This window comes from Carya illinoinensis, chromosome 9 (genome assembly GCF_018687715.1).
Source record: "Carya illinoinensis cultivar Pawnee chromosome 9, C.illinoinensisPawnee_v1, whole genome shotgun sequence".
NCBI lineage: Eukaryota > Viridiplantae > Streptophyta > Magnoliopsida > Fagales > Juglandaceae > Carya > Carya illinoinensis.
Window position 1 is genome coordinate 13,625,896 of NC_056760.1, and position 26,502 is coordinate 13,652,397.

At 32.2% G+C, this 26,502-nt stretch overlaps 1 protein-coding gene across 2 annotated transcripts; it reads right to left on the bottom strand.

The window, feature by feature from the left end:
* Positions 1-996: 996 nt before the first annotated feature.
* LOC122276254 (BTB/POZ domain-containing protein At1g30440-like) lies at positions 997-6,501 on the bottom strand. 2 transcript variants are annotated; one of them, XM_043085837.1, is made up of 4 exons: positions 5,580-6,501; positions 4,282-4,351; positions 2,412-3,638; positions 997-1,716 (listed from the first exon to the last, which is right to left on the bottom strand). In XM_043085837.1, the coding sequence occupies exons 1-4, from the start codon at positions 5,636-5,638 to the stop codon at positions 1,165-1,167; spliced, it is 1,908 nt and encodes a 635-aa protein (XP_042941771.1). In that variant the 5' UTR covers positions 5,639-6,501; the 3' UTR covers positions 997-1,164. The 2 variants fall into 2 exon arrangements, with proteins under 2 accessions (XP_042941771.1, XP_042941772.1); XM_043085838.1 differs by having other exon boundaries at positions 2,412-3,621; positions 5,580-5,637.
* Positions 6,502-26,502: the final 20,001 nt, after the last annotated feature.

Consider the following 26,502-nt stretch of genomic DNA (forward strand, 5'->3'; position numbering starts at 1 on the left):
TACACAGAAATAATCTCATAAACTGACGTAGCTTTATGTAATCCGTCAGATATATTTCACAATAAAAATAACTTTATAATTTGATAAATCATATTAAGCCACGTTAATTTATAATATTACTTTTGTATAATCTATTTGTGTTTAGAGTATTTTTCATTGTAAATGGTGAGGAAGGTCAAGTGCTTGAAGAACAAGTCCTGTAAGCTTTGCGTGTTTTTCGTAATTTTCACTTTCTAGGGAAAATATAAAAGATTGCGTGGAGTCATTATCAGTGATGAAAAATCTATAAGTATATATATAATTAAGCATTCAACGAATAAAATTCAACAAAATTGGTTCTGGAGAATCATGGCATGTATGCATGTTGAATGAGTCCATTATGCATTCAAGATCTTCTTCCATCCTCTCTGTCTTGTTCGTTATTTTTCCTTCTAATCCCACAAAGTCAATTGGAGTTCCAGAATCATGATAGAAATTTTTGTTTGGTTGTGAAGGAAAATAATTACAATATGAAAAATGTTTTTGTAGTCCTGTCGAGTTATGATGCTATTGCAGAGGTGTGGCTCTTCTGATAAGACTTGAATTTCCAGAACTTAGAAAAAAGCAGCGTTCAAGTTTGATTATTGACCAAGAATCATGCAAACTTTCATCCTCATCTGTTTTGGTTTATCCTTAAATAAATTCCACGCACCAAAATACAAGATAAACAGAAAATGAATGGTTTTGTCTTTAATGTCAACACGTTGATGCTTTTCTTTTTTTTTCTTTGTTGCTTTGCCAGAGAAAGCAACATACGTGCAAAGGTTGTAACTTTGGCTGCTATTTCTTCAAGTTCTGCTACTTTATCATTGCGCTATGTGTTGTAGGATCCATTTTGGATTTTGACTTAAAAGATATGATTTTTTTTTTTTTTTTAATTCAGACCTCTGTACCTTAGAACCTAAAGCTGCATAAACCGACCCACAGAGAGAGAGAGAGAGAGAGAGAGAGCCTTGCTAGAGTTACAATGACACAAATTACACTTTCCTCCATCCGTCTGCAATATATTTGGTACAGTTTTGAAACCACAGAGATGGATGTATGCTTTATAACTTGAAAATACAAAAGCGGAACTACAAATGAAAAAAAGAAACAGTACAAAATAATAAACAATTTTGAAAGGGTTTAGTCATTATGGGATGAGTTTTTCTTGTGCTTTCCATGCCTGTCCTTCAACTTCTCAACCTTCACATTACCATTATTCTGGTTGCTAACTGATTCAGCTTGAGCACTGCACATTTGAGACTTTAGCTTAAACCCGAATTTCTTCGACACATTTCCCCACGTGCTAGAATTCTTTGTGCGACCACCCAACTTCTCAATCTCCTGCCTCATGTTTGAACATTCCTTCTCCAGCTCAGATACTCGCATCCTCATGTTATCCATCCCCACCTTCAAAACCTGATTCTCCCTCACAGCTGTGGCCCACCCTCCCTCATTAGATCCAGCAAGCCCACTTCTTAACTGTCTTGATCCATCAAGATTTTCTGAAACCAGAAAGCAGCCAGCAATGGAGGTCCTAAGCTGAAGCTGCTCAAAGAAGAGAACTTGAACTACTATTCTAAGAGGAAGCCTCTCATTTTGTGCAGCATGGGTGCAAGCTTCTAACGAGAGCTTCTGGCAGTCCATCAGCCTGCAGAGTTGTTCTCTTTCAGACTCTGCCAACCATGGGTGTGACTGCATGTTTGAAAACCACAGGGAAACCAGATAAGCCCAAACTTAATGAAATGTTCCCTATCTAGTATGTTTGTCTTCTTTCTTCTCTTTTTGTTTCCTTTTCTTTTTCCCTCTTTGCATTTGAGTAAGGACCTAATAATATGATTTCAAAAATTGGTAAACCCAATGCCCAAGAGAAACAACTTTGAAGCGTATTGCTATCTGTAAGTGTTATGAAAAGCGGACTTGGCTGAAGGTAGCCCTCTGGCTCAAAAACTTTCAGATAAAACCAAGACCAAGTGAGACTGACCCTGATTTGGCGTCATTAGTTCATTTCAGTTTCACACAGTGAAGTAACTTGATGTTGCAGTGCTGAGGGTAAGCCAAACTTTCATAAATCAAGAACCAACTACGCAGACACAGCACATTTTAACAGAAGAAATAAGAATAAAAGATAAAGAAAATATTATCTTTCCAAATTTTTTCAAAAGAAACCAAATCTGGTAAAAAAGTGTAACCTGACCCAACCAAATTTGAATCAAGAGACGAAATCAGGTTGGATGCAGTCAAGAGAAGAAATTGCATAGGCATTGAGAGTAGTGAGTCTAGGCCAATAGGTGGTATGTCCTTGTGCACGATTTTGGATATTAGATTCCAGAATGAATTTTTAACTACTCAAGCTCTGGATTTCTACATGACAATGAAATAAGCAGTACCTTCAGATAAATGTCTATCGCACGATAAAGGCCATCATCCAAGGGCCTGGCATAGTCAGGAACTGCAGCAGCTAGAGCCTGAAATTTGGGGAGCTTCAAATTAACATCAGGGGCAACCTCTGCAAGGTATCCATCAATTAGCTTCGCTACCATTGTGACTGGTGTCAACGAAGGTGACCCGATCAATTGGCCATCATCAACTGCACATGGGGAGGCCCCACCTGAAACCTGATCCATGGCAAGAAAATGCTCAAGAATCCGTTGCACACAGTCAACATTGTATAGTGTCTCCATGGAATAAGAGAAATTGGGCATCAACAGATCTTCCAGAGTCGCTTGATCAAGCTGCATCCCAATCCTTTTTTCCAAACTTGATACGCTAGAGGGGCTCACTCGTAGAATCATGGCTGTTCGAAGCAGACCAAATAGGAACTTGGTTGGCGCTAGTCCCTTCTGCATTGGAAGTAGCCTATCAATTTCTTCTAGGAAAAGCTTCTGGTCTTCTTCTGATGGTGGAGCCCCCATTGCTGCTGGTGCCGGACGGCTACTTGACTCACTGGCTCCCTGACGCCGATTCAACCCTGGAAGGTATTTTTTTGCATAGCAAGTGAGGGACCCAGCAATAATATCCTGTTTGATTCCACGAGTTTCCATGACTGAAATCAACCTCTTATAGAGGGGCAAACTTAAAGTACATACATCATTATACCACCAATCTGAACTTGAATTCTTTGGTCTAGCTCCCGTACTTATCCCATTCCACAACACACTTCCCCCAGGGCTCTGCATGGGGCCACTATGCTCCATGACAGGCCACCCAAATAGATTTGGGTCAGTACATGCCTTACTAGCCAGCGACTCAATGCACCTTTTTGTAATGTTAAGTTCTTCAGCATAGAGTAGAACATCATCGCAGGTTTGCAGTGCCTTTAGTGAGTCTTTCCAACTTCGAAGAACTACTTGATTAAGGAAGGTTTCACACAGGGCAATCAAATTGCCTTCACCATATTCCTCTGTCATTTGAAGATGCTCAGCAGCACAGCGAAGGTACACAACATTTGAGGATGTAAGTTCAAGTTTCACCCCATAGCAGAACTTGGCCACAAGTTCAAATGTTTTGGCCCCACCAGGAATGTCAGGAAGGTTTATGACACATCCTTCTTCTCCTTCTTCAGATGCTTCTGCATACAATCTTTCCACAGCCCCGCTTCTAGAGAGCAAAGGGAACTGCATTATTAATTATTAACAAGCATTAGAAACTATATATGGCATCTTCTGTTTCACATTTTCCTAACATGTAAGAATTATACCTTACAGTTGATATGAAAGCGACAAAAAAATTTTCAGCAATCACTACATAATTTACTGGACAAGGTAGTAAAGTGCAGTTCATCAGATGCATTCTATTAAGCTCATACGCTGATCTCTAGGTTGGTTTGGCCAGCACGTTTGTGTTATAACAAGAAATAAGAGAAGACAATTAATGCCAACATGATAAAATATGTAAATTACTCACAGAAACTGAGATTTGAGGTTTCAAAATGATGGGGGGGGCATAAGAATTTTCCAACAACATTTTTTTTAAAAGTAAAGTTTGCCAACGATTAAACCTAATTCCACTATAAGTCTATTTAAAGGGCATTTAAAAAATATTCACGGTTTATAGTCCTAGCAAGTAAAAGCAGGGGTATATGAGAAATCTAAATGATCATTTAGCCAATGGGTTGCCCACATTGGCATAAAGTAAAGGGAAATACATAATATTTTTGGAAAGGTGAAGCAAGTTTTTCAAATACTCGTGCATACTCATACTAAAGTTCAGTGAGAAATACATCTCAAAAGAAACATAAATATAGTGAATTCAAAGTACCTTGTGAAGATGAAAGGACATCTCCCCAACTTCAACAACAAAATCACTTGGAAGCCCAGTTGTGCAGAACCTATAACATCACAGTTAGATGAGAGTGCATTGAATTAGATGAAAAATTAAAAAAAAGATTTCATAAGGTGCACATGCATTAGCACACCGTGTAAGGTGTCCTTGTCAGTTGCCATACAAGCTTAACGTTTGCAGATACTAGAATCACACATATTATTATTTACGTTACTGGTTAATCCCACCATCAATAGAAAATATACATCAAAATGGGTAGAAACCAGAAAGCCTTCACAGATTATCTACTTTTCCATTTTGTCAAGTGGTGTCCTTGTCCATAACCACAAGACAAAATACAAACAGAACACGTGTTTGTGTGTGCATATACATATATCTTTATATTCATCTTAGGTTATTTATTCTAACCACAGGACAATCTACAAGAGGACATATAAAATACCCATATTTCACTCCTTGTGGTGGTTTTGAGAGAGAGATAGATGTTGGGAAACCTGTATGATAAATATATTCCCGGGCCTGGATTGTGCTAACTATATGAGATCTAAGGGCTGGAGCCTATATAAATAAAATGCAACACCTCATCTTATGAATAAGATTAGTTTGAGGAGTCAAATCAACAGCCCTTAATGACATCTGTGATAAACAAGCTGTGATAAAGCAGTTCAAAAGTCCATCGGCTTTAGGGAGCAGTAAAAACGTTTGTTATGCAGTTAGAAGGATCGTCAACTTCAATTAGTCGAACCGTTCTTCCTCAACTCATGATATTCCCACAGAGCTAAATTGATACCATTCACCTATTACCACTTCATCAAAATAAATTTAGGGACAGCATATTTCAGGAATGCATGTACATATTCCCAAGCAAATATTTAAGAACTTAATTTCAAATTTTCAACTCACACGCAGAAAAGTTTCCCTAGTGCAGGAAGTGAGCTAAAAAATAAAGCAGGAGACAGAAGATTGCGAATCATATGCCTAAGATGAACGAGCAAGCTTCATTTGTCAAGAAAAATTTACTGCTCGGTTCAGATAGCAGGATGGAGTTTTGTCGTATGAAATATCCCTAAATTTAACCAAGAGAGATTTTCCAAGTGACAGGAGAGCGTAGACGTCGTGTTCTTATTTTTGTCGTATGAATAATGAGACTCAAAAATCCGCGAAACATAAGTAAAGAAGTAAAGGATTCAACAGAAAAGTCAGGTCCAACAGTCAATTTCATATGAAAAAAAAAATCATATAGAGGACAATATCAGACAGACCAAACAACATACCAGGCCTGCCCTTGCCGTTGGAACGCGTCAGTTTTGGATCCCAGTTTCATGCAAGCCATTTTCTCAAAATAAGAACTTCAGGAAAGGGATAAGTTAATGGGAAACCGAACGACAACCACCTCGGCCTCTTATCTCACTCTGAAATCCGCTTTCACGCCCAGTAAACGTTTTGCATCAAATAGAGCAATCTGCCGAGCAGAAATAGAAACCCAGTTGATCTTTTCCCTTCAGCAACACTAACAAACTAAAATCAACTGGGAAACGAACAAGCAAGCCCAAAATTCCCAAGCCAAGTCTCTCAGAACCTTGAAACAGAACTGCAATGTGGTTTCTTCTCTGATTTAACTGCCAAAAACAGCAGAAAAATTGCAGAATCCCACTAAATTTCCCGGTAAAGTTGCCCGAAATCTACCTTCAGGTTGAGAAGAACAAAGCATATCCTTTCAGAGATCCTGTCCAAAAACAGCACAAATCGGAAAACAACTCCGTTATTATTGCGTACCCACTTTCAGCAAATAACCTTAATCTGATCCCACAGCCCCAAAAGAAGACCCTAAACCAGACACACCTAAATTAGGTCAGTGTTCTGCCCTCCCACACACACCCAGCCGTTCAGAAACAAACCCAAAGTTAATATTTTTTTCTACTCTCAAACCGACCAAGAAAATCCCAAGAATTCAAACTCACAGGGAACACAAGGGACCCAAACCACTCAAACCCATTAAAGAAAAAGTACAACTGAGCCGCTGTGCAAAAAGAAAGTCCCCCAAGGCCATGATTCATGCAAGAGCAGCAGTGGATGCATTTTTATTAGAGCTCGGTCTGGAATCCATCCTCACGCACACACCCATGGGCATGTGGGTCCTTTGCCTTGGAACACACTCATTACTTTTCTAGAACTTAGTTTCAGAGCATCTTTAAACAAAACAAATGCATTAATCTGAAAGATTTGACCAACACCAAATTTTCTTGTATTTATTAGGGAGAATATTAGATTAATGACAAGCTTTGAAGAAGAAACATCTACGATCTTTGTCCAGCTAGCCATGTGACCACGTTAAGCATGGGTTGCTTAGAAAATCATTAATCGGTTAAAAAAAAAAAAAAGTACAGGACAAATTTGGTAGGCTGTATTAATAAATGTGATGGAAACCATAATTATTAAAAAAAAGTGATAAAAATTTCACAAAAATAATTTTATTAATTAAAATAATTTTACATAATACTTATAAAAAAAAGTTGTACAGTCTCAAAATACTCTTGTGTATTTAATACACATTTAACTAATATAATTAGTCCAAATAATTATTTTATATTTTAAAAAATAACAAAGCTAATTATATTAATAAAATACATAATAAATACATAAAAGTTTTGTTATAAAAATATTTATTTTTATAAAAACTTGTGTACCTAAAATATTTCTCTTAGGCTAAAAAAAGTTTTAGAGATGGTTGCCGTAATAACTTTGAGATGTTGTGAGGCTAATTTTGTATTTTTGCGTACTGCATTGTCCCATGCATGCAACTACGCAGGAACCTGAGTAGGGACTGTTCTCCACAGTAATGGTGACGTGCAGGTATGCGTTACGGAGATTGAGGCATTTTTTTAAGAAATTTTATTAAATATAAGTAAAGTTTCGTATTAATTTATATATTAATATTAATTTTTTTATATTTAAAATTTAAATTAATTTTATTTTAAATAAAATTTATTTTTGATTAATTATATTAGATTAATGTATATATTAATAAACAGTCATATTTATAATTAAATTTTTTCTTTTTTAAGAGATTTGAAGGGTATTTTGGGAGTTTCGTATGAAACTACTTTCTATGAAGAATGGAAGGACCTCATGGGTGTCAGGATTAAGTAACAAGCGACGACCAAAGAATCCCAGTGAGAATAAACATACATCCAGATCCGAAAGCTGCCCACCAGTACATCTCCCTAATAATTATTTATTACATATTTTAATTGGCTATTATGACGATTTGCAGAGTTATTTAAAGGTTGATGCTACTCACTTCTTCAACTTTGGTTTTTTTTCTAATATTAGAAAAAAATACATAAATTTATTAGATCTAACTTTTTTAAATATTTAAAAATAAATAAATACATTAGTTGTATAAAAGGCAACCTAGCATCTTTTTTCTTTAAAATGTGTCATATTAAACAAAATATAACTGATAACAAAATTTAAGATAAAAATTAATATTAATTTTATCCATTCTTTAAAAATATTTATTTACTGTTTGTGAATTTCTCGTAAAAAAAAAAAGAGAAATAATTTAGATGTGATTTAGATAGTGAAATGAAATAATTTTAGTTGAAAGTTAAATAAAATATTATTAGAATATTATTTTTTTAATATTATTATTGTTTTTAAATTTAAAAAAATTAAATTTTTTATTATATTTTATATAAAAATTTGAAAAAATTGTAATTATAACATGAGATGAAATAATTTCACTATCCAAGCGATTTCCCAAACATATTATATAAAAATAATCCCACAAATTAATGTTACTTGATGCGTTTTATCAAATTATAAAATTATTTTTATTATAAAGTAGATACAACGAATTATATAGAATTACGTCATTTTATAAAATTATTTTTACATAATTTCTTTACGGCTATAGTACTCCTCCCAAGAATATATGAAAAAACATTTTTCCAGAATACTCACTACCTATGTATCTTAAAAGTTAAAACACCAAAACACTCATCCAGCAAAGCTTAACTTTTAGCTCGGTTTTGGATGCACGTATGAGATACAAATTATCTCATCTGAGCTGTACTTTATCTTTCATCTGTCTCTCTAAATGGTTGGTAACAAAATCTTATCTCATATCTAATTTTTTAACTAACTCTACATTAACACCACATTATTACTACAATAACACTAACTACTACATTTTTAATATATATAATTATCTACTAGAATTTTTTTTTTTTATTGTAATATATAATTGAAAAAGTATAGTTCGAATTTTTTAAAATATAGTATAATAAATAAGTCATAATATAATAATATAATAATATATTTTGGAAAAGTCAAAATATTTATTATTTTTAAAATTAATAATATATATTACTTATTTTTAATATATTCATAATATTTTTCACTCAATAATTAAAAATATTTTTTAATAATTGGTGAGATTCACCACTTTATAAAATCTTATAAAATTAAAATTATCTCATCTCATCTCGTCATCTAAACACATATTTTTTTACAAACCATCTCATTTTATCTTAATTGAAAAATCTCATTATCATTTAAAATATCTTATCTTATCTCATTTGAAGTGCGTGACTAAACCAAACCTTAATGCACACTCTGGTATAAAGTCTTAATATTTGAATAAATATGAGAACTAATTTTGAACTCCGAATTATTAAATATTAATATCAAAAATTAAAATATATACGTCAGACGCACAAATATCCATGCACGTGGCGACAAATTATTCATGGTATAGAAGAGACAATAATTCAGGGGTCCAAAGTACAATTCTACCTTTGGCATACCATTTTGTTTGTAAGTCTTATTTGTTATGAGTACCAATGCTTTTTTAAGGTAAAATTCTTTAGTTATAAAAATATATATATAAAAATAAATTTATAAATTAATATAACTTGATATTATATATTAAATTATAAAATTATTTTTATTATAAAATAGATTTAATAAATCGTATAAAATCACTTCAATTTATAAATTTATTTTTATAAAATATATTTATGTCCGTAACACTTCTCGTCTGTTCGTATTCTAATCAAACGTGAGATGGAAAAATATGTGCATCGCTTATTCAATAAAGATTTTCAATTAGTACTTCATCGAACTTAATAATTTTTTTTTTTTAAAAGATAGACACATAAAATGGATCTTAAACCTTTTATATTTTTCATATAAAATTTTCAAATACTGTTTATTTTGCTCACTTTTATTTCTTAAACCCACACCAAATCAAAGTACTTACATTTCTTAACATACTAAATTAGCCGCATAATATTTGTAGATGTTTTTATGAAAAGTAATGCTATATGTATTTATAATTTTATTTATAAAAAAATGTATAAAACTTATCTTCTTAATTTTTTTAATTTTTAACAAATAAATAATTGACACATAGATAATTAAATTTGTATAAATGTAATAATTTTCTTTTATGAATTATGACCGTTGGGCAGTTGGTATCCTCAAAACATCGATAGCATTGATGTATCTCAATACGTTGAGCAGCTGGTATATTGAAAGGCCATTATTTTCGGTAAATAAATATTTCTATTTATTCATCACATAAAGATTCGTCCAACTGTGCTTTGGTTGGGTTGGGGGTACCTGAACATTATCTACAGCTGGAAGGAACCTCTTGGCCAGAAATGGCCCTTTCGCATTTAAGACGAGCATTAAAAACATGAGAACAGAGCATTAAATATTACAGATTAACGAGGTTGAGAGTATTTAGGTAAGCAGTAATAAGGCAGTCGTTGTGATTTCGTTATAGCACATTAAGTACGAGAATAATGATTACTAAATGCTGCACTTGTCCTGCAATTGTTCGGAAATTTTCATCAATTTTTAGATATTTTTGAAGAGGGTGTTGCATTATTGTACGAAGAATTTTATTACGTATAAATAAAATTATGTATTAATTTATTTTAATATATTGATAAGAATTAAGTATATAGGTGGCACAAATATTTTATAAAAAAATAATTTAAAAATAATATTTACAATCATAAATATATAAATATTGCATAATTATTTTAAATAAATAAATATAAAATCTATATAATAAGAAAATTAATTTTTTAATAATTGATTTTATTTTTTTTTAAAACAATTATACGACGCTTATACATTTTATTATTATATGTAGCATTACTAAAAAATATATATTTATAGTTCTAAAGTATGTTTGCCCAGCGTATTCTTTTTTAAAAAAATAAATAAATATGAGGTCATATAAAAAATTTATTTTTGTAATAATAGATTCTATTTTTTTAATGCATATATGAAACTTGTATATTTAGATCTTATATAAATCATTACTCTCAACACATAATTTTTTACATAACTATATTTTAAATAAGAATGATCAAGTTATAAAAACACTCGTAAAAATAAAGTCATTATATAAAAATACTCTCGTTTTAAAGCTTCTGAAAGAATTTCCTTACGTGGGAGGCGCGACCATGCATTTATATTTATTCCATTTATAAATTTTTTAAAATTATTTTACAAAAATATCATTTATTTAAAATAAAGTCGTAAACAAATTACAAACAGAGTTAGATCTTATTATTATTGATTTTTGGAGATGTATTTTCTCAGACAACTTAGCTCCATCAATTTATGAAAAGATTTAAGAACCCTTTTGTTCATCCCGAGTTGTGTCAACACAGATTGGGAATCAATTGAACATGTTGATCGAGAGTGTCCAACAAAAGACTGTTCCAATAGATCTCAATCAGTAAGTTTGTAAAACAAGTATGCAAAAACAAAATGCAGGCTAACATAGGGCACTCGAGGGCATGTATTGGCAAACTAGACAAAAAGGCAGGAAACGCCAGCAGCCTTTGGCTAAAAAGGATGCTTTATTCAACTATACATAAGCTTTCTTTACTTTGAAGATAAAATCATTGGCTTTATTTTCTGGGTCAAATCGATATATGTGCAGTTTTTTGTGCTCAGCTATGGGCAATTATCAGAGGCATAATGATGGGTTTGGTTGGAATTTTCACGAGGACTTGTCACTTTTACGCTTTCCACTTTTTTCCTCAGCGCCTTTTTTTTTTCCTCGCTTTCCCTCTTTGGAGTCCCCATCCATTTCATGAATCATAATCATGGGAGTTTTTTTTCATGCATTATCATTAGAGCTTTGTCGAGCAAGCGCCCAACGCATAGGACGGGGGACCTGCAATGTGGGGATCGATATATAACATATTCTAGAGCGACTCAATTGTCATGTTTAAAAAACCACTTCTGATCTTTCTATAGAAAGAGGAAGTTAGGCCAGCTTCTCTGCAAAATTCCTTCATCCTCTCCATTTTCATGTTCCACTAGAGAAGAGGATGATCCTCTCCGTTCCATTTTCGGCACCACCTTATTTAAGGGGTTTTCTCTTCTTTTTTATTTTTAACTTTTGCTTTCCATTGATTCGGTTTAGGTTCGATTTACTGCTTTTGACGATTGATTGTTGACATGCCACCCCACAACTTCTCATGCAACTGATCTATTGGTACAATGCAAAACCTCGGTGCATGAATCTCATGCGCAACTTGGCCCTCACTTTTAAGATTATAAATGAACCATTTTGTTTGATAGTCCGCTCAATACTTATTCGGCTAAATTCAAATTAAATTAGACTAGTGAGAAAAAAAAAATACCCTTAAAAGCAGATATCCTCTCGATTAGTAAATAATACATATTCAACTCGATCCGGCTAATGCTCGTTAAAACCCACTCGTTTATACTCGAATCGACTCAATTAAAACTAATTCATATATCAATAAATATGTATATGCATATAAGTTAATAATATAAGCATCACATCTTTTATAATTAGATATATAGTATGTAACATAATTACTTGTGCTTAGTAACTTATATATACTTATTGAATTTACTTCATAGCTTTGTTTTATAATTTATACAATATTGTGTCAATAGAATTTAATAATTTCATATATTAGGACGTATGAACCATATATGAAATGTTGATATATATTATTATATTATGTCTAAGGTATTAATTTATGTAGGCATATAATATATGGTTATTATAGATAAATATCAACTAGTTACATATTAATTATTTATAATTTTTTACAATTTTCAAATTCAATAAATGATCTACTTGTTAGTTGTAAAAATTCCATTAAATTTAGAAATTTATATCAAAAATTTTCTCATTTTTAATTATTAAATCTTATTTTAAAGAAAACAACTCAAGTTGACTCGACACGAGCTCATTTTAGGATCGAGCTCAAATTTTTTTAGTCAAACATAGCTCAGTAATCCAAAGAGACCAACTCGACTCAGCTTAATTACAGCCCTACTTGCGCATGGTCACGACATGTCGTTATGTTGAAACTTCTATGATGGTGACACGTGTCATACTAGTAGTTTTATCATCCAAAGATCTATTAAATTTGACCTATCCCATCTCACCATCACTGACGTGTGGACTCCATGCAACATTACATCGCAAGCGTGAATAAATTTGGCCACTAACTACTCGAGCTGTTGATGTTGTTTATCTCGCTATATTTTCATTTTTCATAACTGAAGATTTTGAGATTGCGGACATCGATCTCTAACGTGAACATTTCATACCAACAAACTGCAGTGCACCACTAGCAACCACCACCTCTAGCGGTGGTCCTACAGTTCGTACAACTATAGAAAGCCATCATTTAAAATGGCGCTTTCTTTATAGGGAATGGGTGGGGACCAATTTTTTTTCTTTCAAAATCCAATCTACTTTTTATTGTTACATTATATTTATTGTAATGTGATGTTTGTTGGGAAACCACACCCCTCCTCATGTATCTTGACCTATTTATGTTAATGAAATGCTTGTTTGAAGAGAAAAAGGGGAAAAAAAAAAAAACTTAGTTGTCATGTTGATTTTTAGCAAAAAATAAATAAATAAGGTAAAGAAAGAGTTTAAGAAGACGATGATTAGCAATTGATATTGACGTAAGAAACACGAAGAATACATGCACAATATATAGATTTAATTATTGAATGGCTCAAAAATTAAATAGCATTACAAATATATATTCTAGATTATAAAGGAAATCCTTCTAGGGTAGGATTGTCATTGTAGTATAATGCTGGTTGCAATGGCAAAAAGAGTAATGATAAAAATACACAACTTTTAAACAATCCTTTTATAACTCTGTTTTAAATACATGGTATTCTTATAAAAGAGAATTGTATGAATATTATTATTTTATCAAAAAAATCAATAATTTAAAAAGGAGTTATAAAAACAAGTTGTCTAATCAATGACTGTAATGGTTATATCTCTACCACTCATCCGCGAAATATCTTTCTATTCAGGGATTGAGTTTGGTCAAGGTGCAATTAAAACGACAAAGAGACTGTCGTATAGTACAATGGAAAATGGAATCGAGGGTGGATGGACCGTTCCCAGCGGGGGGGTCTCTAGCTTTCTAATGAGTCGGGCTTGTATCCACCCTTAACTGTCCCCATCGGGCCATCAGTCTCTGGACTCTTCAAAGAACAGCTTAGGGTGGTTTAGATTTTGGAATTATTGCCCTACCTTTTTTATTGTCTACTTGTCATTATAACATCCCAATTTCTTTTCAAAATCTTGCATTCATTACCTCTCAGGGAGAAGAAAAAAAAAAAAAAAAAAGGTAAGATTAAATATTGTTTTTGTTTAGTATTTTCTAATATGGACATATTTTATGTAATTGTCTATTTAAATAATAAACACATGAAACCATTATAGATATATTATATTAATATATATTTCTAAGAAGGATAAAACTTTCGATGAAAAATACATCCACCAATAATATATATACTAGGAGAGGCAACTTCCTTCGGACATTTGCCTAGTAGAGGCAAAATATAAATGTAAAACTTTTTTATGAAAGCAAATAATTGTATAAAAGAAAAACACAATAATTGTATTAAAATAAATTCATATATTTAAAAATATGTTTAAACTTTCACTGACAGATGTAACTCATAAAACAATATAACTATCAATGTAGCATAAGTCTTGGGCATTTTCTTTAAGACAGAGATAACCCAACGCTTATTTGACCATGGTAGTTTGCTTCACAACATCTACAAATTGATCAATGGAGGTTGATGGCATGCACATTCTTTCAGCTCCCATTTTCATGTAAATTGCATTCTGTTTTGGACAGAAGAGAAGAAGATGCCCATCTTCACTCATGTATGCTTTTGTGCCTTCAAATAGTCTCTGTTTAGATTTTTCATTTGATTATAAATTTCCTTTAGGCTACACAAGTGAAGGGTAAAACAAAGCTGCACTCAAATACTTAAATTCAACGAAATAAAACCTCCTTTTTTTGAAAATAAAAATAAAAAATCAAATAGGACATCCTTTATTTCCATACGGTTTAATTATGAAGCAAACATCAACTGCAATATACCTGCCCATAATTTAGAACTCCAGCAGTAGGGCTCAGCTCAATGTTTCCATATCGACTAAGATGTCCTTGTTCAAAACAGTCTCCTTTAGTGCATTTCGTCATGTACATCCTATCATGAATGAAAACCTTTTTTAGCCTACTTTATGACTTAAGATTCCCAAATACCTTAACATAATTACTAAAAACTGTATACTATATCCATTAGAGAGATCATATATGATGAATGAAAACAACCATATGATCACAAATTATTTGAGCACTATTTTTTAGTCTATAGAGGAGAGATTATTTAGCCATGAGTTGCTTTAAACCATATGGAAAATAGCACTCAAATAATCAAAAGCTAAATTGTGATCATCTGAAAATCAAAAACTAAATTGTGATGTAAGATTGAAAGAGGAAAAAAAAATCATTTTTTTACTAAAAACAAAGAAGGCATTGTTTTTGGTTTTAGTAGAAGGGGGAGGGTTTTGAAATCTGGATCCTAATTTTTGACAAAAGGGGTGTCATCATAATCCTGACAAGCCATCAAAGGTAACATCTTTGGTCCTCACATTGTTCCTTAGATCGCATGTATTCTCTTCTACGAACTTGAACTACATGCTTCACCTACAATGTTTTTCTTTTTTTCATTTCATTTGTAACAAAACATAGTAGAAAGAAGCAGTCCAATTACATAGGACCTACAATGTATTTTACATCTCATTTCTACAAGAGAAGCATGACATAACAAACATTTTTAGTTGGAGCCAAAACCACTGCAATTTCTGATTTTCTTTTTCATTTCATGGTAAAACCAATGCAAAACTTGTTCACACAACTCAACTCATTTTCTGTCTATTCACACATTCACACAATGAAAACACCTAATGTGCATCCAGAAAATAAGCATATGGAAGGGATATACAGTACATGGCATAAAGTCAAGAAGAATTTATTGTGGTGTGATGCATACACAATGTAGTCTACAACTTCTTGGATAATCATGACTCAGGCCATACCTCTCACCATAGATTAGAAATTGTCTACCTGTATCTTTGGATGCAAGGATCTACAAAATACACATATATATACAAGTTATAAAATAAATAAGTACTTATCAGGAATAAGTAAATTATATTGATGTGGAAGCGACAGCGGCCAGTATAGAAAACTTAGAAGTAAGATAAAAGGAATGCAATTAAATGGCTGCATAGTCTGGATTCCAAATTAATTAGGATGGCAGACTTCGTTGACTGCTTGGCACGATCAAGCTGTACCGGGTCAATTGCAACAGGATGGGGGCATAACATGTTAGAAACAAGGTCCAAGATTTAGATGTGGCACTGAAAAGACAACGCTACCCAACATAAACATGTGACGGCAACCTTCTCTAGGAGTTGCAACTGAGATAAGCTCGTTCACCACTATATCAATGGCTTGTGACACAAAATCAGAACTCTTTTAAGTGGAAATATATTTGTGGACAGAACAAACAAAGGACTATATTATTTTTATGGATGCAGAAAAGAAGGGACATGTGGTTGTCTTGCCATAACAACTTGCCAACAAATCACAATACCTCAAGGACAAGTACAATAAAACACAGAACATCAGAAATATAAAACTATTAAAATAAATAAATATGATATATTGAAAGAATGCAGCAAGTAAGCCACCTTTAAGTCTCCCACAAGGAGACGTATTCTTTCAAAGCATATATTTATTTTTAACAAAAGTCTTTGAGTTTTAATGAATCAAAACTCATCAGTTTTTTTAATACCTAGATTTTTTCAAATATTTTAAATCAATTTTTCATTAACGAAACACATATCTTTATTTTTAATAAAAGCCTATTGCCTCCTCCTTAGACTGAACAGTCCAAACGAAATTGCTATATCCGCTATTCAAAGAAAAGAAATGAATCTGCATGTTCTGATGATCCAGAAAGATTTAACTCTTACAGAATTTCTAAAAAGTGGAATATTTATCAAACCAAATTCTCAACCAAAATAAATAGAAATAACAATCCTAAACATCTTAAACAAAAAAAATGAATTAAAATTCTTAAAAAAAATACAAGCAAAAAAAATAGAAATGACAAACCTAAACATGTCAAACAAAAAATAAAAAATAAAAACATCTGTTTTTTTTTTTTCAAAAAGCTGGAAATGAAAATCCAACAATATATAAACTGAATTAAACATATTAATAATAAAATCCAAAAATAGGAATGAATAAAAAAATATGCATGTCAAAACCGAGAAAAGAAACTGAAAGAGATGTACAAACCTCATAGTATCATCAATTGCAAATCAAAAAATGTAAATTCCCTGCAATAAACAAACCAACCAATTAGATTAACTAAAGGCAAAAAAACGATGACTAAGAAACACAAAAATAAAAAAATAAAATCTTAAAGCATCATTAACCCCAAACCATACCATGCAAATTACTTTTATGCTGTATTTTTTTAAAACAAAAGTATTATATAGAAATCTCCATTATCATAATCATTCTATCTTTAGTATAAAATAAAATAACAAAAGCAAAACCTCAATATAATTTAATTCATTGCTAAACTGTCATAGATACAAAAGCCATGAACTCATAATATAAGATGAACAACTAGAAGCCATCTTAAACCACATGTAAAAATTAAAATTAGAATCTTTATCCTAACATTTTCCAACCAAAAAGAAACAATTTTGAACAAAGATAAAAATAATAGTTAACCTTACTAATTGATTTCTATGATGCTTAATGTATCAATTCACAAAAGAGTTCCAAGAATATGATATAAAAGATACTAATAACCAGTTTTTCTATAAGATTCCGAACCAAGAAATTCTAACCTCAACATAATTTAATCCATATATTGCTGAACTATCACAAATACAAAAACCATAAACTCATAATATAAAATAAACCAGAATCAATCTTTTTTTTTTTTATATAAGTATAAACCAGAAGCAATCTTAAACTCATACGCTCATATGCATAATTTTTTTTTTTTTGAATGCCTGTTTTACAATTTCCAGACAAACTGACAGGGATCAAAAGGAAAGAAATAAAAAGAAAAACAAATCCAGAAGAAATAAATATGCTTATTCTATCAATTCACTAACGGATTTCAAGAACATGATATAAAGGATACCAACAAAAAGATACGAATCCAAAATAAAAAAAAAAAAAACAATTGGTCCTTTATAAAATAACAAAAATTTTAATTCCTTTTTATTCCATTCTATGACCCTCTATTTAAAATTAAATTAAATTAAAAAAAAAACAGAAATATAAGATAAGATGAACCATAACCGATCCTAAAGCCACATGTACCAAAAAAGGGGTAGAATCCTTAAGAAGAAACAAATTTTACAAACTTTCCAACTAAAAAATTTGAACCTTAACATAATTTAACCCAAGAAGCCATCTTAAAACCATATGCATGAAAAAATAAGGAGAAAAAACCAGAAGAAATAAATCTAAGAGTATGCACAACAAACTTGGAAACACCAAACAAACCAATAGAAACCAGAATATTAATGACAAATTTGTCTCGGATGCAAAGAATAGTAGTAAATAAAAAAATCTATCTAAAAATAACATTGATTCCCACGCTCTTTATCATTTGTTATCATTCGCTTTTTCTTTTGTTCACCATAAAGCTGTGAAAGCCACTCCACATTATGAGATTCAGTATTCACAGAAGGTTTAAAATTCAGGAGCTCCTTTTCAGATGGTTGAACTCTCAAGCAACTTAAGAACCTGTTGGTATCTTCTTGAACAAATATCCACCCTTGTACATCAGTCGATCTAGAACGTTGAAAACAGTATCGGCCTCACGGTCACGTTTGAATTTAATAAGAGGCTGAAACTCCCTACAAAGTTTGCACATGAACATATGTAAGAGAAGTTAAGACTCTGAAAATATTAATTAAAAAAGAAAAAATTATGCATAGTACTCAAGTTCACTTTTTCAATCGAGTTAGCATGCCTCCCATGTTGCCCCACTGCTAAAGTTCTTAGCTCCTATAAAATTGTCTGTTTAAAATGTAAATTGCTACAAATCAATACTAGAAAGATATGCATTAATGACTATCTTGCATAAATAAGTTATAATATTTACTCCACTCAGAAAGAAAAAAGGATCACAAAAAAAAAAAAAAGGATGAAAGGTCCAAGACGAAAAAAGAAAGTCAAATGATTTGAAATCTCCAAGAATTATGATTCCTCATTTCCAAGACACTAAAGAAATGGACTTCATGAATTCTATCATTAATAGGATTTAAATTAAGCATGAATTTAACCCAAAATAAAAAAGCAAGATATGTGAAGTAATTATGTGTCCCATTGCTTTTAAGAAACAGAGTAACATATGGGTTTAAAAAACATACGAATCATCTTGTTGAGCTAATATCCACTATCACCAAACTTCATACTCAATAATTCTAGCAAATGTAAGAAACTAAAAACCTTGGGACATAACTAACAGACCCAAATTAGCAAACTTTGAGACGAAGAAAAATAACACAATTCCATAAGAAACCAAATTAGCAACAATGAACTTTCAATAATGACTTTCTATAAGCAACCAAATTAGTGACACAAATGGATTTTTTTTTTTTTTTATCGTTTAGTGGCTAATCTTCCCACCATAGTAAAAACAAGAGCACATAATAACTCTCACCCAAACTATATTACTTCCCACCACGGATAAAAGGCTAAACCACAGGCTGTTCGGATACAATCACAACAAACTGTTAAACCCAATCCTCAAACTAAAAACCTACCATTCTTACGGAAGACTTGGGAGAAACAAACATCCCCAACTTGTCGCATGTGATCCTGATACAAGGCAATGAGATTAATTTAAAATTAAACATTTCAGGAAATGTTTAACTCTGCCAAACACTTCAATCAAGCAGAGTAATAAAAAACCCATTAGGCTTTCCTAAGCAAACAAATGAAACACTGATTATGATAAAAAAAATACATAAAAAATAAGGCACGAAGTTGAAATTACTGTGATCTTTGAGCCAATCGGAATAATATTTTCCTTCCCCTGCAAACAAAAATCACAGAACATATCATCAAATCCATAAAGAAAATAATACATAAATTAAAAAAGTGGAGAGAGAGAGAGAGAGAGAGAGAATTTGGGCATTCCGTAGGTATGATTTCTGCTTCTTGTCCTCTCAGTTCAAAATGAAGTTCATGATACGCATATGCATGAGTAAAAAATTCATGATACACATATGCATGAGTAAAAAACAACCAAACAGAGGATTGAATTCAAAATTGAAGTTCAACAAACAAAAAAAAAAAAAATCAAAAAATGAAACTCAAACCCAATGTTTGGAGACCTAGATTAAACACGGCATGACACGAGTTCCTCTGCTACCGAACCAGAGCTTCCATGCAAGTCTAACCACCACACAGCGAACACAAAGCAAACGACTCAATCATATACAGTTTAGAAATGCATATACGCAACAGGAAAACAAATTACCAAATAGTGAATAAAAACCATATTGAATAAAAACTCAACAGAATAAAAGCCATATATGCTTATATGCGTATGATCCGATAGATCATTTTCTCACAGAAAATAACCCCACCAGAAGGAATCGAAATCATACGAATGTCCATCACACAAAAAAAAAAAAAAAAACCCAAAAACATTTAACAAAATCTTCCGATTTTGATGGTTCAGTAAAGTAATCATTCAAACATTCGTTGTTTGAAAAAAAAATTGAAAAAAAAATTAGCTTTCGGAAGATCCATCAGTATTCTTCTTCACTAACCTCTATTTCTCATTCAGATGGAGGATGGTATTTATCTGCCTTTGTCTCCATCTTCGTCTTCGTCGGGCTGAGACCGGAGGCATGCGTGGTTGAGGTTGGAAAGGAGGATGGATGATCAAACCACGGGTCAGAGATCTGATGCGAGAGACCATGTTTCATTGACGGAGGCGGTGGTGTCTCTGTTTTGCTTTGCTAGAGGTGAGGGTGTGGCGGTGAAGAGGAATAAGCGAAGAGAGAGAGAGAGAGAGGGGTTTGTGAGAAATGGAGAAATGGGGGTGAATGTCGGCGCTGAAGAAGAAGAAAAAAGATCATAAATGTAAAAAGACTAAAATGGTAGTCGGCAAAAGAAAAATAAAAGCAAACACAAGGAAATTTTGAATTACAGTTAAGGGTAAAATTAGAAATAAAAAATTTAGATGAAAATACTGTAGTTAGTGGATTCGCACTTTATATATAAGTATAGATATGTGCATATATATATTTTTTAAAAAATTTTGACATTTGGAACACAATTTGATGTACTCTTGTCTAGATAATCTCTAAAAGCTCAATTGTCATTGTTTGGTTGTTAATGACTATTTTGGTCCTATTTCTTACTCATTCATCACCATAAATCAATAAGGTCTAGTTTGGTCACACAGTTTAGATGAGATATTATATTAAAAGTTGAATAAAACGATGTTATAATATAATTTTTTAATATTAATTTTGTCTTGATATTTAAAAAAATTGAATTATTTATTATATTTTATGTGAAAATTTAAAAAAATTGTAATAATTATATAAGATAAAATAGTTTGATTTTGTGTAACTAAACTAACCCAAAATATTTGTTGAGATTCTTTAAGCTTTTTTTAACATTTGTCATCATTGTTCTCAAATGAAATAAACAGTAAAATATATATATATATATATATACATATATATATAATAATGTTAGGTATAAGTATCAAATAGACAACTTCCATATATATATATATATATATATATTTTTTAATGTTAGGTATAAGTATCAAATAGACAACTTCCATACAAACCTTTTCTAAAAGAGTGGGTCTCACTAATAAATAAATAACTTTTTTTTATACTTTTTAAGGTAGGGTTTATTTTTTTACAATTGTCTATTGAGACTTGTATAAATTATTTCTTATAAAAAAAAATCACAAGTGGTGGCCACTACCTAGTAGTCTTGTATGGCCGCCACCCCTATCACACGCGGCTCAAGTTGGGTTGCTAAAAGAGCCGACCAATCGACACTCAAATCGAATTGTCTAAGGAGCGTGTGATATTCCGTTTTTACGTGTATTTTTACTAATTGAGAGTTTTAATTTAATTAAAATATTGGTTCTTTTATTTTAAATTATCATATTTTAATTGGATTTATTTAGTTGTGAAATTTATTTTGTAGAGTTTTCTTAATATTAATTATTGTTTTGAGTTTAAATTACTATTTAATTTATTTTAGTTTGTTTTTAGATTTAAAATTTTGTTGTTAGTATTTACTAGTTATTTATTATATTTTAGCAATATGTGGTGTTTAAATTATTTTATTCGTTTTATAACTTTTAAAATTGTTTTCGTCGAATCAGTTTATAGACTCCAAAGGTAAAGACTGGACCTTATTTATTTTCCCTATCTTTTCTTTTTCTTTTTCTCATTTCTCTTTCTTTCTCTTTTTCTTTCTTTTTCTTCTCTTTTTTCCTTCGGTTTTCTTCCCATGCGCACGTCTCTCTCTCCCCCTCCATTTTCGTCGTTTGCCTTCTGCCACCCAAAACCGCTACCCACCGCCGCCGTGTACAACACTACCCACTTAGATTTCTTCCCCTCCGACCGGTAAACATCTCCACCAAATTTCACCTTCATCCGAGCCACCGTTAACCACCACGAGCTTCTCCAAGCCGGGGCATTTTTTTAGCTCCAGCACCGCCGTTGTTCCACATCCAGCCACCATCTCTTCACAACTTCATCACCGACTTCTTACCGTCTTAAACCACCCATTTCCAGCTCCGATCCATCGCCGGAGCAGCCCACACGACCACCCTTTCCATTTTGGATTTTTTGGCCTTCCACCGCCATTTCCTCCACCACCCAAGGCCAATCCTCACTTCCACTAACTTCATAAACACATATAAGTCATTCCCTACCAATCTCAAGTCTTAGTTAGTTCTCATTCAAAAGTGGGTATTTTACAACCCACGATTACAGTGTTTTTACACTGTTACGTTACTTTTTCTTTGCCCTTTTCAGCTCGTTGATCATTGAAAAATTGTTATATAGTGCTGTAAGTATTTTCCAAACTTCATTTTAGATTTAAATATATTATTGCTTTAACAATAATTTTTGTTACTGGTTGGTTATTCCAGACTGAGTCCGAGGAGTCGATGGTCGGATGGATTTGAAGACGGATTTGTTTGGTTATTGTTGATATTGAGTTTTGTTGGATAAATTGTGTCTTGATGTGTGCATTGCATGATGCATACATGTGCATGTGTTAAATTGAGAAAAACTAGTTTTATCAGTATAAATGGATTTTCAGGTGCGTATGTATCACAACCCTAAGTCGGGATGAGGTATTATCTCAGTGGAGCTCCTCTGATCACTTGGAAAATAGATAATACTAAGTGACATCCCCTGGGTTGTTGCTGGGCGACGACCAGATATCACGATACGGTAATTCTGTCGTGTCGACTCCGTGGTCCCTCAGCTGGCATGGACTAGAGGATGGTTTGGTCCAAGTACGTGCTGATTGGGCATCGCCCGTTTAGGTGTCACATACGTAGTCGTTACCTGCGGTGTGGCACAAGAGTCAAAGTGGGCATATGATCCCTAGGAGAGATCATGATGTATTAATTTTGGAACTGGTTTTAGATATTGGATATGGGCCATTTTCTGGAAAAATGATGAGATTTTGTAAGAGGATATTGTGATCTATTTTCTGGAAAAAAAATGGTGGTTTTCTTAGTTTAGGCCATTATCTGGGATTAGGGGTGGGCAGCAGGGGCCCGCCCCCCGCTACCCCGCCCCCGTCCGCCCCGCCTCCGCATAGGCGGACGGGATACCCTGCACCGCACATGCCGGGGTGGGGGACCCCGCCCCGAATGAAAAACACTAAGCGGGGGCGGGGGGCGGGCAGGGCTCAACCCCGCCCCGCTTTTTATATTTATATTTATAAATATATATATTTTATATTTATAAATATATATTTTTATTTTACAAATTGTATATATATAATATATTACAATTTGTTAAACTTGTTCACAAGAATCACAAGAGAGTGAGACTTGTTCATCACAAGCTTGCATATGCCATGGGCACCCTAGGCCTCATTTATATAGAACTCTAAGGCCATACAAGAGTCTTACTTGAGCAATGTGGGATTTACTGCCATGGCATATGCAAGCTTGTGATGAACAAGTCTCACTCTCTTGTGATTCTTGTGAACAAGTTTAACAAATTTAAAAATTAGTAACATAATTTTTATATTATTAGTTTTTAAATTATTATATATATAAATTTTAATTTAAGATTTAATTATATAATAATTTGGGTCTAAAAATAATATTTTTAGACACAAAAATTTTTTTAAGCCCGTTGAAATATGAGATTCTTGAAGTGGGCAGGGGGCGGGGCGGATGGGGTGTTCGCCCCGCCCCCCCAGCACCGGAGCGGGGGCCCCGCCCCCGCCTCACGGGGGCGGGGTGCGGATGAAATATTCATCCCCTGCATCATGCGAGGGCGGGGTGCAGGGAAGGGGTGCACCCGCCCCGCATGATGCGGGTAGCACCCCTATCTGGGATAATGGTAAGGACTTATTTTAAAGGATATGTTTTGCGCCAAAATGAGATTTTGGCGTGTGTGGAAAAATGTAGATTTTGAGACATGTGCATTCGGCATATTTTCATGCATATTGTTGAGTGTAATATATTTTTATCTTATAACGTTTGCATTATTACTTACCTGCGATACCATTTTAGTACCGTAGATTTTGAGGCAGAGGTTGAGGAGGAGGAGGCTGAGTCCGAGGAGGCGGCTCTGCCAGGGTATTGGCTTGGAGTAGTTTTACGTTAAAAATTATCTCTACTAGTTTTTATGTCTTGTAATTTGGTTTTGAAACAATATTTGAGACTTGTAATATTTTATTATGTGTAATTTAAACGAGTTTGTATTTAAACAAAAATTCTGGTACTTAGTTATAAGACTTTTATTATCCGCTGCGTGATTTTATTATATATTTGTTGCATGTACACATGCTTAGTACTTGGCGATGAGATGTGTGACATGTATTGTCATCATCCCGATGCCCCAATTTTCACGTGTCTATAAGTAAAAGTTGGGGCCATCACAGAGCGGCCACATGGTGGCAACTTGAGGGCCAACTTTTTAAAAAATAAAAAAATAATGAGGATATTTTATTTCAAAACATATCTCTAGTTGAGGCAGGACTCACAACTTTCACACAACAAAAATTATAAAGGGAATGTTTAGAGAATTAATTGAGATACATGAGATGAAATAAAAGTTAAATAAAATATTATTAAAATATTATTTTTATTTTAAAATTTTAAAAATTTGAATTATTTATTATAAAAATTAAAAAAATTTAATAATTAAATAATATGAGATGAGATAATATAAATTGAAAAAACTTATTCTATCCAATCAATCCAAAATCTGTTCTTATCTCTATTTAACGTAAAGCATTCCTCCGTTTAAAAAAAAAAAAAAAACTCATAAAATGACAAACTCGCGGACATTTTATTGTTGTTGGGTATATGATGAGGTCACTGTCCTCGTTAACCTACAAGGTTAGTAAGTAGCCATGTGTATTTGGTTGTTTGAAATTAAATTAATCTATCTTAAATTTATTATTAATGAGATCTATTATTTTTTTATTTTTAATAAAAAGTTTAAATGCATATCTTAATTTATTTATTTTTAAACATATATCGATAAAATTTACAAAATATTACTATTTATAAATCAATTCAAATTATTTAAAATTATCTCATTATTCAAATACAATTTTTAGCGTCTAGATATTTAATTATCCTCCGATGCCATAGTACTCCAACAGCCAATGATGGTGGGTTTAATAACAACATAACACATTAACACCTCCACCCCTCGTAAGTAAACGGTAGTAGAAATAGTGTAATATTGTACATATGTACATATTCTAATTTTGATATGAGCTTTTTCCATTTTCATTAAAATATTTTTTAATCCTTTTGGGTTGTGTTTGGAGCCCATTTTGTGACATAGTTGTGGGCTTATCTTATTGGACTGAACAGGTGGTGTCTTTGTCTAATTAACAAGCCCGGGCTTTTCCTTCAACTCCTACCTATCCAAATTCAAACGAAAGAAAAAAGAAGTAATGTCAAGGCTTTTGAATATTAGGAGTATTTTTTTTTTTAAAAAAAAAAGCAATATTGGAGAAATTATTGATGATGGATTGAAGATTTTTTAAATTTTTTATTGGAATTTTAAAGTCTAAAGGAGAGACAGGTAAAAAAATTTATTGTTAAAAATGAAGTCAAATCTAATACTATTTTAATTTTATAATATTTTTATTTAATTTTTTCTCTTCTATTTTTCAAAAGTTCATAAAATATATTAATTTAAACCATTTTACTACTCAGTGAGCCACGTTGTACCGTGGCCCCTCCAAAAAAAATTATAATCTCTATATGCTCAAAATTTTTTTAAAATTTTAATATACCTAGAAATGTCCTTCTCCATTTCTTTTATAGTCCTATAATTTTGTTGAATTTTTATATATTATCTATTTTAAAAAATATAGCTTTTCTAAAATTAAAATTAAAATTAAATTTAGTATAAATATTAAAAAATTATTTTTTAATAATAGACTATTTTTTTTTTCAAAATGAATGCGTAGAGCTTGCACACTATGTATTTAACATTATTTTTCATATAAATACGTCATATAATAAAAAAAGTGA

What these genes read in the sequence shown, in the direction of transcription:
- LOC122276254 (XM_043085837.1), bottom strand. Translation starts at nt 5,638, where the DNA reads ATGGCTTGCATGAAACTGGGATCCAAAACTGACGCGTTCCAACGGCAA. An exon ending in CAACGGCAAGGGCAGGCCTG is followed by an intron (nt 4,352 to 5,579) that starts GTATGTTGTTTG and finishes GTGATGTTATAG; the next exon opens with GTTCTGCACAACTGGGCTTC. An exon ending in CGATAGACATTTATCTGAAG is followed by an intron (nt 1,717 to 2,411) that starts GTACTGCTTATT and finishes TCAAACATGCAG; the next exon opens with TCACACCCATGGTTGGCAGA.